This window comes from Drosophila yakuba, chromosome 2R (genome assembly GCF_016746365.2).
Source record: "Drosophila yakuba strain Tai18E2 chromosome 2R, Prin_Dyak_Tai18E2_2.1, whole genome shotgun sequence".
NCBI lineage: Eukaryota > Metazoa > Arthropoda > Insecta > Diptera > Drosophilidae > Drosophila > Drosophila yakuba.
Window position 1 is genome coordinate 5,877,728 of NC_052528.2, and position 13,400 is coordinate 5,891,127.

General features: G+C 40.3%; 1 protein-coding gene across 4 annotated transcripts in view; it reads left to right on the top strand.

Annotated features, from left to right (window-relative positions):
• The window catches only part of LOC6529437 (putative neural-cadherin 2), a 117,279-nt gene extending 108,082 nt beyond the window's left edge, over positions 1-9,197 (top strand). For all 4 annotated transcript variants that reach the window (XM_015196859.3, XM_039372798.2, XM_039372799.2 and 1 more), the window contains 4 exons: positions 1,320-1,561; positions 6,618-6,839; positions 6,930-7,103; positions 7,528-9,197. In XM_015196859.3, coding sequence (XP_015052345.1) covers positions 1,320-1,561; positions 6,618-6,839; positions 6,930-7,103; positions 7,528-7,874 — 985 coding nt within the window. In that variant the 3' untranslated portion in view covers positions 7,875-9,197. The remainder of the gene's footprint in view (positions 1-1,319; positions 1,562-6,617; positions 6,840-6,929; positions 7,104-7,527) is intronic.
• Positions 9,198-13,400: the final 4,203 nt, after the last annotated feature.

Here is a 13,400-nt window from a genome sequence, read left to right on the forward strand (position 1 = left end):
GGTGGATGTGGTGGTGAATGTGGAGGTGACTGTGAATGTGGCGATGAAAGTGGCAGTTGCTCGCCGAGAGCAGAGCACATTTTCCACATCATTAGTTTTGCGGAGTGACTCCATTTGAGAGCCGACGACAGCGGCGAGGACACTCAATCTTGCACTGCATCATGTCCTAGTCGCTCCTCCGCCATTCGGGGCAGGAGACTAAGCACCCCAGCTGTGAGCTTCTCGCTCCATTTGCTTTCGGGAACAGGAACATCTGGGCGTTCTGCTTTCTAACACGTGTTCGCCAGGATAGCATCCTTGCGGTCTTTTCCTTTAGATTTTTTTAGCAGAAATAGAGAAATTTAAATAGTGTCACACGCTTCGCCTTCAGGTGGCGACGTGTCATAAATTATGCTTACTTTAGCCTCAATTTCGTTGCCAGTTGTGGGCAGCAGTTTACGCAGTGCTCTGCTGGAATTTGTGTCACTCACTCAGGACACTAAGATGTCGGACAAGGGGCTGCCCTCAATTGGAATACGGAATGACTTCAATTTAAATGTGCAAAGTGTGTGCGAGGGGTAAGGTCCTTCTCGTCGCGCTTAAAGCTTTAATTTCCCCATCGCTGAGTTGTCCAGGGATTCCAGTCCAACCAAAACTTCACACCCTTAATGCGCTTTGGAAAATATTTGAGAGGGCCCCAGCTCATGGGGGAAATTATTCCATCCCTTGGTTGCACAACTTTGTGTGAAAATAAAAAGTTTTATTTCGGGAAGAAATGCGCAGAACAAAAGCGCACTTTACAATGTTCCGCTTATAATTTTGAAAGCCAGAATTACCTTTTTTTGGGTATATTTCATGTGTTGTAAAACTATTTACTTTGTTTTGAATTGTAAAATTACTGACTTAAAATAATGTAAATTTAAATAAAAATTATATCCAAATATCACACATAATTTTAATTGTAAATGTGGAATGAAAAACGTATCTTGTATTATTTAACTTAATTTTATTTTATTTTATTACTAATGTATACGATTTGTGTTTCTTACCTGAACGATCATTTTGTTTCATTTGTATAAAGGACTTTGTTTTGCCAAAAATGTATGTCAATTACATTCACGTTTTAAAATGTTTGAATTTGTTGCTAGTGTCAGTGAAAAGTTGCAGGGAAATCTTGCGACAGCATACATTATCCATATCATTCCAAAGTTTAGTTATTTAGCTATTAGGTCTCTAGGAAAAAAGCAGGGAAATCCTTGTGGCATACGTTTCGCTCTCCATTGCAGTAAGCGGCTCTGAATTCGTAATAACTCTCGTGTCCGCCGAATTTGTCGTTTCAGCTGCAGCGAGGGGCGCATCATGTCCTCGGACACCAAGGGATGTGTGGACCGCAACGAGTGCCTGGACCTGCCCTGTCTGAACGGAGCCACCTGCATCAATCTGGAGCCCCGGCTCCGGTATCGATGCATTTGCCCGGAGGGCTACTGGGGCGAAAACTGCGAGCTGGTGCAGGAGGGACAGCGCCTGAAGCTGAGCATGGGCGCCCTGGGGGCCATATTCGTTTGCCTGATTATCATACTGAGTAAGTAGACGGGGGTGACCGCAAGTGAAGACTAAATGGCCCCTGCCACCCAAAAGCCCCTCCCACGCCGAATTTTCCCATTCAAGTGCCACAATTAAGCGGCTTAAGCTGCAACATTTTTGCTTGGCTCGGAAACGCCCCCACCCAAAAACACACACTTCTTCCATGTTAATGCAATTTGCTGGGGAAGCCCGTCTTCCAAAAAAAAAAAACCAAGAACCAACAAAAATACAACGACACTGACATCTGTTTGGACAGTCGTGGCCGTGTGGGGCTAAAAAAATAAAAAGGTAAGGGGTTAACATGGGAGGCAGCCATGCATTTTCAACAACATAAAGTGGCAACAAATCCTGCATTCGTTGCTTTATTTTTGCAACACTTTTTTATGCCCAGGCAGGGGCAATTTGTAAGTTTAGCTACGGAAAAAGGAGCACGAAAATATTTGCATAGTGGCTAATTAAGCTTGGCAAAATTGCAGAAAAGTTTCGTTTTGCCTGAAGAGCTTGTTGGAATTTTCTAGCAAATTTCAAAGACGTAGACAAAAAGTCTTTCATCATATGTACTTTAATATATAAACAATAATCGATGGAAAATATATAGAAAAAACTGTTAAAAAATAAACAACTATCATCTATTAAAATATAATTTTTTACATTCTTTCTGCTATTGACAAACTTATAATCCAATTAATTAAAACTTAATTTTAGGCGTCGACTAAAATAAAACCTAAAATTTTTCGATGGGATTTGAAAATGCTGCCAAGCCAATTAGGACCATTTTATTGCTTGAAAAAATCGCAGAAAATGGAATAAAATTTCAGCCACGCTCCGACCACTTAATGGATTTTGCGAACGAGCGTTAAGTGGCTTTGGCCATTCGGCTATTTTTCCCACTCCGCACTTCCCAGTCCAATGCAAATGCGTTTTCTCGCACGCAATGCACGACAATCTATTTTCGTTTCGCCAGCTCGTCTGGGATTTGAAGGGATTTTCAATTAGCGCCACACTTTGGGCCCTGTTTCGGATGGCTTTTATCCACATCCACACATATATATTTCTGCCTCTTTCGCCGTGAATTCTGGCAAACGCCGTAGGCCATTTACTTTGGTACTTTGGGCCACATTTAAAAGTGACGCTGATTTATCCGGCCGCGTTTGGGCCAACTTTAATGAGTACTTGCGCCAAAGTTGCAGCTGGGTACAATCCAGGCAACAACAAAAGGCCAGGACAGAGCTAATTAGTCGCTGCTAAGGCAGATAATTACACAGTTCGCTGCGGGCGGGAAAACAAAGGCCTAAAGTGGCCATAAAACCGCTAAACCGCAAAATAGGCGCAATAAATAAACGGCGAGCCGTCGCACAGAAGTACTTTCATCTGCGCCTCCTTTCAATTTTTTTATGATGTGAAAATATCTGAAGACCCGAAGACATAAAATCTGACAGCCGCAGTCCTGTCCTCCCCAGTTTGTGTTGATTCGCCGTAAAGTGGCGTAAAGTTCCCGAGCTCCGGAGTTCCGGTGAGGCGGAGTGCAGTGGTGGTGGACAAACTAAATAATTATCCAGCATTATTTACAGTCAACGCTTTTTCATGTTCTGTTCGTGCCGAGCGCAGGAGCGCAGGAGCTCAGGATGCTCCAGTGTAATCTGTGAATCGCTGAACTGTATTTTAGCATAAGGTTTCAAGTGTCAGAGTGGAGCAAGTACTGGGGAACTACTAGTACAAACTTGATGAGCTGACCTGGTCAGCAAGTTCGGGGCGGGCAGCAACAAGATATTACCCGGTCCTTGGTCCTTTTACAGTTAAGTGCAAACAAAGGCCGTTAAAGAGCTTTCGGTCCTCCCAGGCTTCTGTGTATCTTACAGCATATTTTTGGCTTTGTTTTTGCTAGTTTTTATGTAGGTTAGACGCTGCTGCTCCCTTCTTCCTTCGTCCTTCGTCATGCTCCTCCGGCTGTTGTGCAGCAGTTTTTCGGGGTCTAGCTCTTGTTTTATTTTTCTTGTCGGAGGTAATGTTGATTAAAGGTTGATGAATGAACAGTTGGCCCTGGCCTGCTTAGCAAAACACTGTGCCATCTATCCCAAACGCAACCTTTAAATTGGGCTTTCATAAAATATTTTTGGTCAAAATTTAAGAAGCAGATTGGCCAGCTTTATAATTAAGTTTAGTGCTTTGTTGTGCAGTTGGATTTTCCACACGTTTGAACGGGAAACTAAATTCATAACTTTCCCTGGTCAAAAAATATTTATTTAGCACGTTTGCCAGTTTAATTGTGTTAATAATGGCTGCTGGGTCTACAAAGAGGAGCTAAATTCGGAAAACAGGTGTACCTTCTTTATTTCATCTTACTCTATTTCCCTTACCTAACCGCAAAATTATATCCACGTCTGCCAAAACAATTAAAAATAGTCCTGTCGGTCATGAACAACTTTATGAAATTTTCTCTGATTTGCAAAAGTTTCGAAAACAGATTTGGTGCGCTTCGCTTTTGGACGAATTATCGAAGATTTCCGTTGGTTCTTTCTGGATGGGGTGGCACATTAATAGCAAAACTTGTGCGGCAAGATAATTTAGAAAGTTTTGTCGCTCCTTTCTGCGGCCAGAGACAAATTTAATGCACTTCAAGCCCTGGCCAAGAACTGGTAGTAAACTATTTTCGGTTCAATTCGGTACTCGGTTGTGGCTTTGGGTTTTGTGTCCTGCTGCTGCTGTTGCAACTTTATGCTGTAATTGTTGCATTAAACTTTCCAGCTCCCAGAGACACAGGACGACTTGAATCGGGCTGAATGGTAGTGGGTGTTCCGATGGATGGATAACATAGTGGTCCCCCACTTTGACAGTCATTTGCAGCTAAGCGGATTACAAGTCGGCCAAAAACATTCGCATTCGAAATGCACATTTCGAGTGACTCCGAGTCGTTGTAGCATGAAAACTTGTTAAGTTTGGTGTCCTTTCTGCGTTTGCCTTTATACTTTAGTTTGCTTAAGTAGCATAAAGTTATTAATAAGTTCCCTCCACTCAGCCACTGCAACATATTCTGGGCAACTCCCAAGCACTCTCCTTCTGTTTGTCGGCTTGGGTTTGCTGGGTGGAAACACAAAAACAAGAAAGGACGCTGGTTTCGGCAAGCCGTAGCTTTTATTCCCTTACAGTGATTATCGAATAAGACAGTTTATGGTCAAATGCAATGAAACTTATTTCTTTTCTTTCGGATTTCAATTCAACTTGTTTTGCAACTGTGACTTTGGATCTTGATCAAATGACCAAAATAATGCGTTATATTGATCCATCCCGTTTAAGTTTATATGCTACCTTTAATAGAAATAAGACTTTTTGGAAGGTTTCATGCAGAAAGCAATAAAACTAAAAGACTAGGACTAAGAGACTAGGTCAAACGGACGGACAAACGGACGGACGGACAGTCGGACAAGGCCATATCGAGAAGGCTGTTGATACTGATCAAGATTGCATACATGTATGCGAATGACTACTTCACTGCATCGCAAACTTCTAACGGAAGTCAAAATGCCCTTTGAAAGGGTATGAAAAGACGACCGCAAAAAGAGAAACTCACTCGTAGACTTGCATTTTATCATTTGCGCTTCAGTTGACAGGAATATTAACTGGGCTGCGGCACTGTGGGGTTAAGCAAACAGCTAAGTAAAAATAATTAAAACTCTGGCACGACTTCTCCAAAATGACATGCCAGCCAAGAATGTTTCCTTGGGATTGCCCAACCCCGTTTTTTGGTTTTTAATGCCCCAGCATTTCTTCTGGGCTAAGCGGATTCATTAGTTGCAATAACTGCCAGCTGACTTTCGCAGAGACCGGCACAAAGTTCATTTGTAAGGACAGAGCATAAAGCATTTCTCTACTGGCGAGTTGATTTCCTGTAATTGATGGCACTGGATGCGACTTGGAATCATTATCTTCTTAAATTTCTAATGCTTTATTTGTTGGCACCGTTTCAGGGCCATAACCTAGATTTAATTTAAAACCCTTGCGGAGGGTATATTGATTTCAATCATTAATTTAATGAGTCACAATATAAATTATAAATAGAAACAGTAAAAAAATATAAATGGAAAGAATTGTATCTTCTTTGGTTTAATTCGCTCTAATTCGCTGTATACCAGTTTTTGACAAAACATTATTTTTCGGTTTAATTCAAATCGGATGACTATATCATATAGAAATCGTATCAAAATGACTTGAAAATAATAAACAAGATATCATAGTTTCGTTATTTCTAACCATAAAGTGCTCTAATGTGGTAACAGGGTTTTTTTTTTAATTTATTTTCAAGAAAGGTATATAAGATTCGGCTAGCCAAAAATAGTTTCTTTTTAAAAAAATTTTCATATATATAAAGTGGGGGATGGTTTCAAGAGCATTCAAAGCTTTCATATTCAAAAAGTTTAAGAGTGGTTTTTTATTTTTATATGTATACAACTGAAGTGTGGCAACGCGAAAGGAAAAACAAGACAGCAATTTTTCCTACATTTAATTACCTTCATTAAATGAAAATGAAGCTGTTGTTGTGGCACTGACAGTTAACAGACACTCAACAGACTTCCATTCCTGCTTTAAGTTTTTGTTGCACAATTTCAGTTCATTATTCTATTGCGAAAAAAAGGAAAACAGACTTCTAGTTGGAAAGGGGATTTTAATAAGAAAGACAACCAGGAGAAGAACAAGAATAGATGGAGTTCAGAAATGTTTAGTTATTTTTTTAAGATATTAAAGAAAACCATGAGGTAGGAAAGAATAAATACTTTAAATGATATCATAATGGCTCAAAGTTCAATTATATAATATATCGGACAAGATTCTGATATTAAGAGATTTACTCATTTTTAGGAGGTATATTAACTACTACTAACTAACTCGACTAACTCACTTATTCCATTTATCTTTTAGTTATATTGAAAGTAAAAGATAATAAAAAGATAAATAAAAAATAATACTTTTACTAGTGTCGAACCAACGACATGGTGATTGCGGCCACTCTTCTCGCTAAGAATCTGGCAATTAACCTATGTTTTCCACCTACCTTTTAGTTCTCGCACTGATCTTCGTGCTATATAGTCGCAAACGCAAGACGACCAAGAAGAAGAAGCGCTCCGGACCCGAGAAGGATGTCCGGGAGACGGTAATCAGCTACGAGGACGAGGGCGGCGGCGAGGACGACATGACGGCCTTCGACATCACGCCACTGCAAATACCAATCAGCGCACAGGGAGGACCGCCGGACATTGCCGCCTGCAAGATGCCCATAATCTGTAAGTAAACGCGGCGCAGAGTGCCCGAATCCCGAGTCCTGACTCCCTGATGGGACATGACCAAGTAATTGGGCGGTTGTTTGCACTTAGACCCCGTGATGACGCTGCTGCCACCTGGCCAGGAGCTGAACGTGGCCTATCTGATGGAGGAGCGGAAGCAGCGCATCGACAAGGACAACAACGCACCGCCCTTCGACGACCTGCGGAACTTCACCTTCGAGGGCAGCGGCAGCATCGCCGAGTCGCTGAGTTCGCTGGCCTCTGGTAAGGACCTTTTATGTTGTCTGCACTTTAACAAGTCCTAGAGCAACGGAATCAAGGAATTAAAGTTCAAGGAGCTTCATAGCTTTGGTCGGAAAAGTACTCCATGGTTTTGTATTGAAGCTCCAATTGTGCCTTTATTGCATATAAGAAGATTCTTATAATTACACTTTTTTAAGAGCAAATAAATAAGTGTGCTTGTAATATGACTCAGTTTTTCTAGAACTACTTCCTTGGCCTGCAAGTTAAATTAAAATTGTCACTTGACTGCCGCCTCCTTTAAACTATTTAAAATCACCCTGAGCACAAACTAGATTTAGTTCGCAGTTCAATCAAATATCGTAATTTTACAGCCATTTCCGACACATCCTTTCCCCACTTTCCGCAGAAATCGCTTAAACTCACTCTCTCCCCTGTGCAATTCCAGGCACCGATGACGAGAATCAAGACTTTAACTATCTACAGAACTGGGGTCCACGTTTCAATGCCCTGGCCGCCATGTACGTGCACGACAATGCGAAAGCCAACCAGCTGCCGTCGGATGGCGGAGGAGGATCTGGAGATGGGCCTGGAGCTGGCGCTGGAGCCTCATCATCATCGCCGCTGGGAGGCAGTGTGCCAGGAGGCAGAGAAGGAGGAGGAGGTGGATCTGGGACTCCAGGCAATGTGCTTGCAGTGGTGGCGACGGGAAGTGGAGCAGGTCCTGGAGGCGGTGGCTGCGGAGGTAGTAGTGGGTTAATGCCACTGCCCGATGGCGACAAAGTTGTATTATAAAAATAAATAGTTAAGTTGTAGTTAAAACGATGTTTCAGCTGTAAGCACGATGATGGGGGAAATCCCCAGAACGAAGCAGGTGTTTTGTGTGTTCGTGTGTCAGGTTAGGGTTAATTGTATGTACATGTGGCTAACTGTGGAATTTAAGACTAACTTAAGGTTTTATGTGTTTCTCACATATACGATGCTAGCTGATCCTCGGAGAAGGACACTTCCTTTACTATTTGCTCAAGCTCCTCGATTGAGTCCGTTTTGTTAGGAAAAGTATGGAAAATAATCCGCGCTGTTAAGTTTCAATATTAGGAAATGTGTGAGTCTGTTAAAAATGTTTTAAATAAGTATTCAATTATGTATACTTTATTCAACAAGTTTTTATAACTTTAAGACTACAGATAATCCTCTGAAAAGCGAAAGCGTATAACATTCCCTGGCCACCTTCTTTCGAACATCCTTCTGTGTCTTCCTTTCAAAGCTCATCTTCTCGATGAAATTCAACTGAACCAACTGAGAAATCGATGAATAGTTCTACGAATTAAATTATATGATTACACTAAGCATACTACAATGAAAAAGAGTTTATAAAACTTGCTATACGTTAGTTAAAGACCATGTACTATAAATACGCCGTTAACTCTCTAGAACGTAAGTTGAACCAAACTAAACCGGAATTCGGACAACTCCCAGAAAATGTTGAGCGTTGCAAAATTTGTGAGCCGCCGACTGGGGAACGTGTCCGAATGCCACCGAGCCAGGTGGCACCTGAAAACCGGGAAAGCCGGAAAAGCAGGAAAAGCCCACGCAGCCACAAAAGTTTGCAGAACGGGGTGGAAATTTAATAAAAGTACGAAAATCATAACTAACTTTGGTGAAAATTAAAGGTAAAGGTAAATCGGAAGGGATGCTCTACTGTAACATAATTTTGTACATATTCCATTCTGTAATTTTACGACTAAATTAATGGCTACTATAGCATAGAAATGAAAACAAAACAAAACAACTAATAGACTAATTAACAACAATTAAACCTACATTTAATTACCGATTACCGACAAAAGGAAACCGAACCCAAATACGAGTGTTGATCAAACCAATTTCATATTTCTGCATTTACTAGCAACTACACAACCAACCGTACAGAAAATGAAAGTATTAAGAATAATATTGTAATATGTATTAAAGTATGAGTCATAAACGAAGCAAGTGGTTAATTACATTTACGTTAGTTAATGGACAATTTGTTAGTAGCTAGCATCTAAGCATAATTTTTTAAAAATCAATAAAGCCCCAAAAAAAAGGACGTGTATCAAGTTCCACACAGACTAATTTCCCTGCCAATATCGCCTGCAATTTTCGGAATTTCGGTATTTCGGATTTCTGGATGCCAGCCAAGCGTCATTGCCGGCAATCCGCTTGTTGACACTGCCTAATGACGCTTGGTGCCTCCACTTCCGGCCCAGACATTGCGGCATTTGGTGTCCTAAACGCGCCGTTAAGTCCCGGCAAAGGTGTCCAAATGGAAGCCGCAGAAAGGAAGCCACTTTGGGCGCCTCCTCCAAAGGCAAAGTTCAACGGAGCGTTTGACAGGGCAACATGCATTGCCTCTTACAGAAAACCAGAAGCTGTCAGCCGGCTGGATGAACCGCCAGTTTTGGGGCAATCTCTTCTAGGCCGTAAAAAATGTTGAGCGGTGACCTTTGAAATTTCTCGGTTCATGCTGCCTGTCCGCTTTTTTGTTCCCCAACTGTGGATTTACCAGGGCGAGAAAAACACTTCACGGTGCATAATAAATGAGCCAGGCTGAGCTATCGATATGAAATATGGTTACCAGGCCTCAAATATCCGTACTGCTCTGGTTTCCCATTTGGCTTTCTTTATGGATGAATAAATTGATGGTTTATATTGACAGAGTTAAAATCGCTTTACGTACGGGTAAGTTAAAAATCGTGTTTTACTCACTACAGTGATTACTTGAATGGCCGTCACTAGGGCGATAAGTCTGGCAAGCCTAAAGTTATTTCCTAAATCTTAACTCAATGTAACCTTTTTCGCTTTCAAGTACTTATTATGGAAAGAAAACATATATTGATGGTCCATCAATTAACAAAATAACTCACTTCTCTCGCAAACGTTACATTCCAATTGCAATGTGGCATCATTCGCTAGTCAATAGTTCAAGTGCAGGCATGTGAGCCGCCTGGAAACGAGCTAATTAGTTGCATTAACACCAAGGTTCTTCCCGAGCGGAATTCGCAGCCCAAGGCAGCAAACAATAGCAGAACAGAGATGCGCAAACAGGACTTGTGGATGTAAAGGATGTTAAGGATGTAAAGTTTAAATCCCATTGCCAGCCGAAAGCAGCTCTTGTGTAAGAAACAATGGGAAAGAAGGGGAGAGGCCACTTTCTACCTATCCAGTTTCAAAATCAAAGGATGCATTTGTGAAATATAATATGTACCGATGGTTTAATTGCCCATTAGAAGAGTAACTAATTATCATTCACCACCAATTAGAAGGATTCCATGACGAACGGTGTAAAGTTTACTGCACTGCAATATGGAAACGAAAACAAATTTTTAATGGAAAATAAGTTACATTGAAACTGTTCACCAAATTTGGTCTTTTATACGTTTTATTGAAGGAAACAAGTGCTTCACTCTATTTGATTTTCGACAGGATTTTCTTTTTTATAACATATTTCTAATAACTCATTAAGGACGATTTAAATTTAAATAGCTTCACTAGGAGATCGCTTGGATTTTATGCTAATAATTGGAATATGAAGCGGAAAGGAGAACCGACTGCATTATTTGTATCCAAAATGAATGCTAATTACATTGATTTTCGCCTGATTTGCCGCATGAACTTGCATATTCCTCGCTGAACAGAATAAATTATTAATAAATATCATGCAATTTGCTTAATTATTTTTGGCCCCAATTTGCTCGCGTCTGAAAATATTTGTGGATTACCTCTTAGCCCGCAAACTGCCGAATGCCTCCCTTCCCACCTCCCACTTTCCCCTTCCCATCGACACCCTCGTCGTTGAGCATTTGAAAATGTTCGTTCCATTTCCATTCGCTGGCCATTACTTAACGAAAATGGCCGGTAACATTAGCGTGGATGTTGTTATTATTTTTAATTGAATATTGGTTGGCGGGGATGTGAACTTTGGGCTCTGAGCGAATGCATTAAAGGCATTTACCTCGTCATTTGGCCAGCGATAATGGCCCACGAAAATGCGCAGCATTGTGATTTGAAATGCTGGAATTCAGAATAAATAAGCACATTATTATGAAGCTCAATTACATGTTAGAACATTTATTGAAACGGAAGTAGGTAAGACATAAATCAATTCATTAATATAAGAGTAGAACAAGAGAGAACGCTATAGTCGAGTTCCCCGACTATCTGATACCCGTTACTCAGCTAGTGGAAGTGCGAAGAAGAGCCTTCAACACTGACAGTTTTTGACGGTTTGTGGGCGTTAGAGTGGGCGTGGCAAAAAGTTTTTTGCCAAATCGATAAAATTTTACAAGACTAATACAACAATGAAAAAATATCAAAACATTTTTCAAAAGTGTGGGCGTGGCAGTTTTGGGCGGTTTGTGGGAGTTGGAGTGGGCGTGGCAACATGATTCGACAAACTTGCGCTGCGTCTAAGTCTCTGAAGTCAGTATGCTTAATCTCAACTTTCTAGCTTATGTAGTTCCTGAGATCTCGACGTTCATACGGACGGACATGGCCAGATCGACTCAGCTATTGATCTTGATCAAGAATATATATACTTTATATGGTCGGAAACGCTTCCTTCTGCCTGTTACATACCTTTCAACGAATCTAGTATACCCACATATAATTATTATACCCGTTACTCGTAGAGTAAAAACGAGTAAAGGGTATAATAATTATTTAATGTTGGACAAACTCAGCGGATTTTGTGTTCAAAAAAGGAACACGGTATATTATTTATTTCTTTATATATTTATTTTTTTCGAAGAAATATTTTCAAGTTTTTTGGTGAAAGTAGTTGCCTGCAAAAAATGAAGTTTGGAATTTTGTGATTGCAAAAGTAATTGAATATGTTCAACACATTTTTGACATACAAAATGTTAGGCATTATTCTATTTATCTATAAATGCAATTAGCTTTTGACAGTAAGCAAATTCGTGACGCCATCTGTATAATAAATATTTCAGCAACAAACAGCGCCCGCCAGATAACGCCAGTAATTGATTTGATTTGGCGCCACCTATGTGTCACATACTTTTACAAGCCACCGTTTCGGATTCCGGCCTTCTGGCAACCTTGCGCCTAACTGCCAAATGTGTTTTTCAAAAAAAAATAAAATAATAGTAAGTGCATTTAGTCTAATTTTCTGATGTGATGAAGGGTCTGCAAACATAGCAGATTAAATTTTTAATAGTTTTGATTAGTTTGTTTCTACACAAATTTCGAATTACATATTTTTCTGCTCTATACAATTTAAGAGTTGTATGATCAATAATTTTAGAAAGTTATTTTCCGGGGTATAACAATATATATAATTTAGGGTTATCTTGTATTCTAATACATAAAATTATGTATACATATATTCTTACCACCAGATTGAAACTAGACTTTTATCCCATTCAAACCATTCTCTGCAACATTTTTTTAGAGTATGCACCGATTTTAAAGTTAGCGCTCTTAAAATTCCAAATAACACCAAAAACATACCATTGCTCTTCGAACAACAAATTACATTGATATTGACACCGCGGCAACCGAGGCTAATCAAGCCCCTTCATTGAAGACAACAATTGTTAAAGAAGCGGGAGAAGCCGGGAAAGAGGCCAGAAAAAAGCGATTCTCACGCCCAAATAGGCCGACAAATAAATAAAAAGCCAAAGCTGCTTCCTCATTGAGTAGTTAGCTCCCCACGGAGTTGCTCTTCGGACTTCACTTGCTGCTAATGCGAAACAAACGAAGCGCAGAAATTCGAGGGGGACCACGGACCACGGACCACACGTCGAGTGTAACAATCAATCACCCAATTAATAATTCAACGTGGAAGAGAAATACCTGGCAGAGCTGTCAAAACTACCAGAAAGCTCGAAAACATCGAAATAAATCCGTTTAATCAGTGGGAAATTAAATTTAATTAGCGTGGCCCAGAGCGAACAGCATAGAAGGAGGCCGCTGGCGGTGTGTTGCCGGTTTTATTTATTTCTAGTTACATAAATCAATTTAAATTACTAAATTGTCGCCGCGGCGATGACAGGCAGAAGCTTAAAAAAGAAACAGAAGGTAAAAAAGTGTGAAATGTAAATTATTCATATGGGAGTCGCGTATACAATGCGCTTTATTTAAGTATCAGCTTTCCATTAGATATCATTTTCATATTCTGAATAGAGATAGCAATAACCAGATACTGCTGGTCAAAAAACATCTTTCATATGGGATATATGGAACTATTAATGTAATTATAACTATAAATGAAACCAAGGCAGAACGCTATACTTTATATCCTCGACTATCAGATACCCG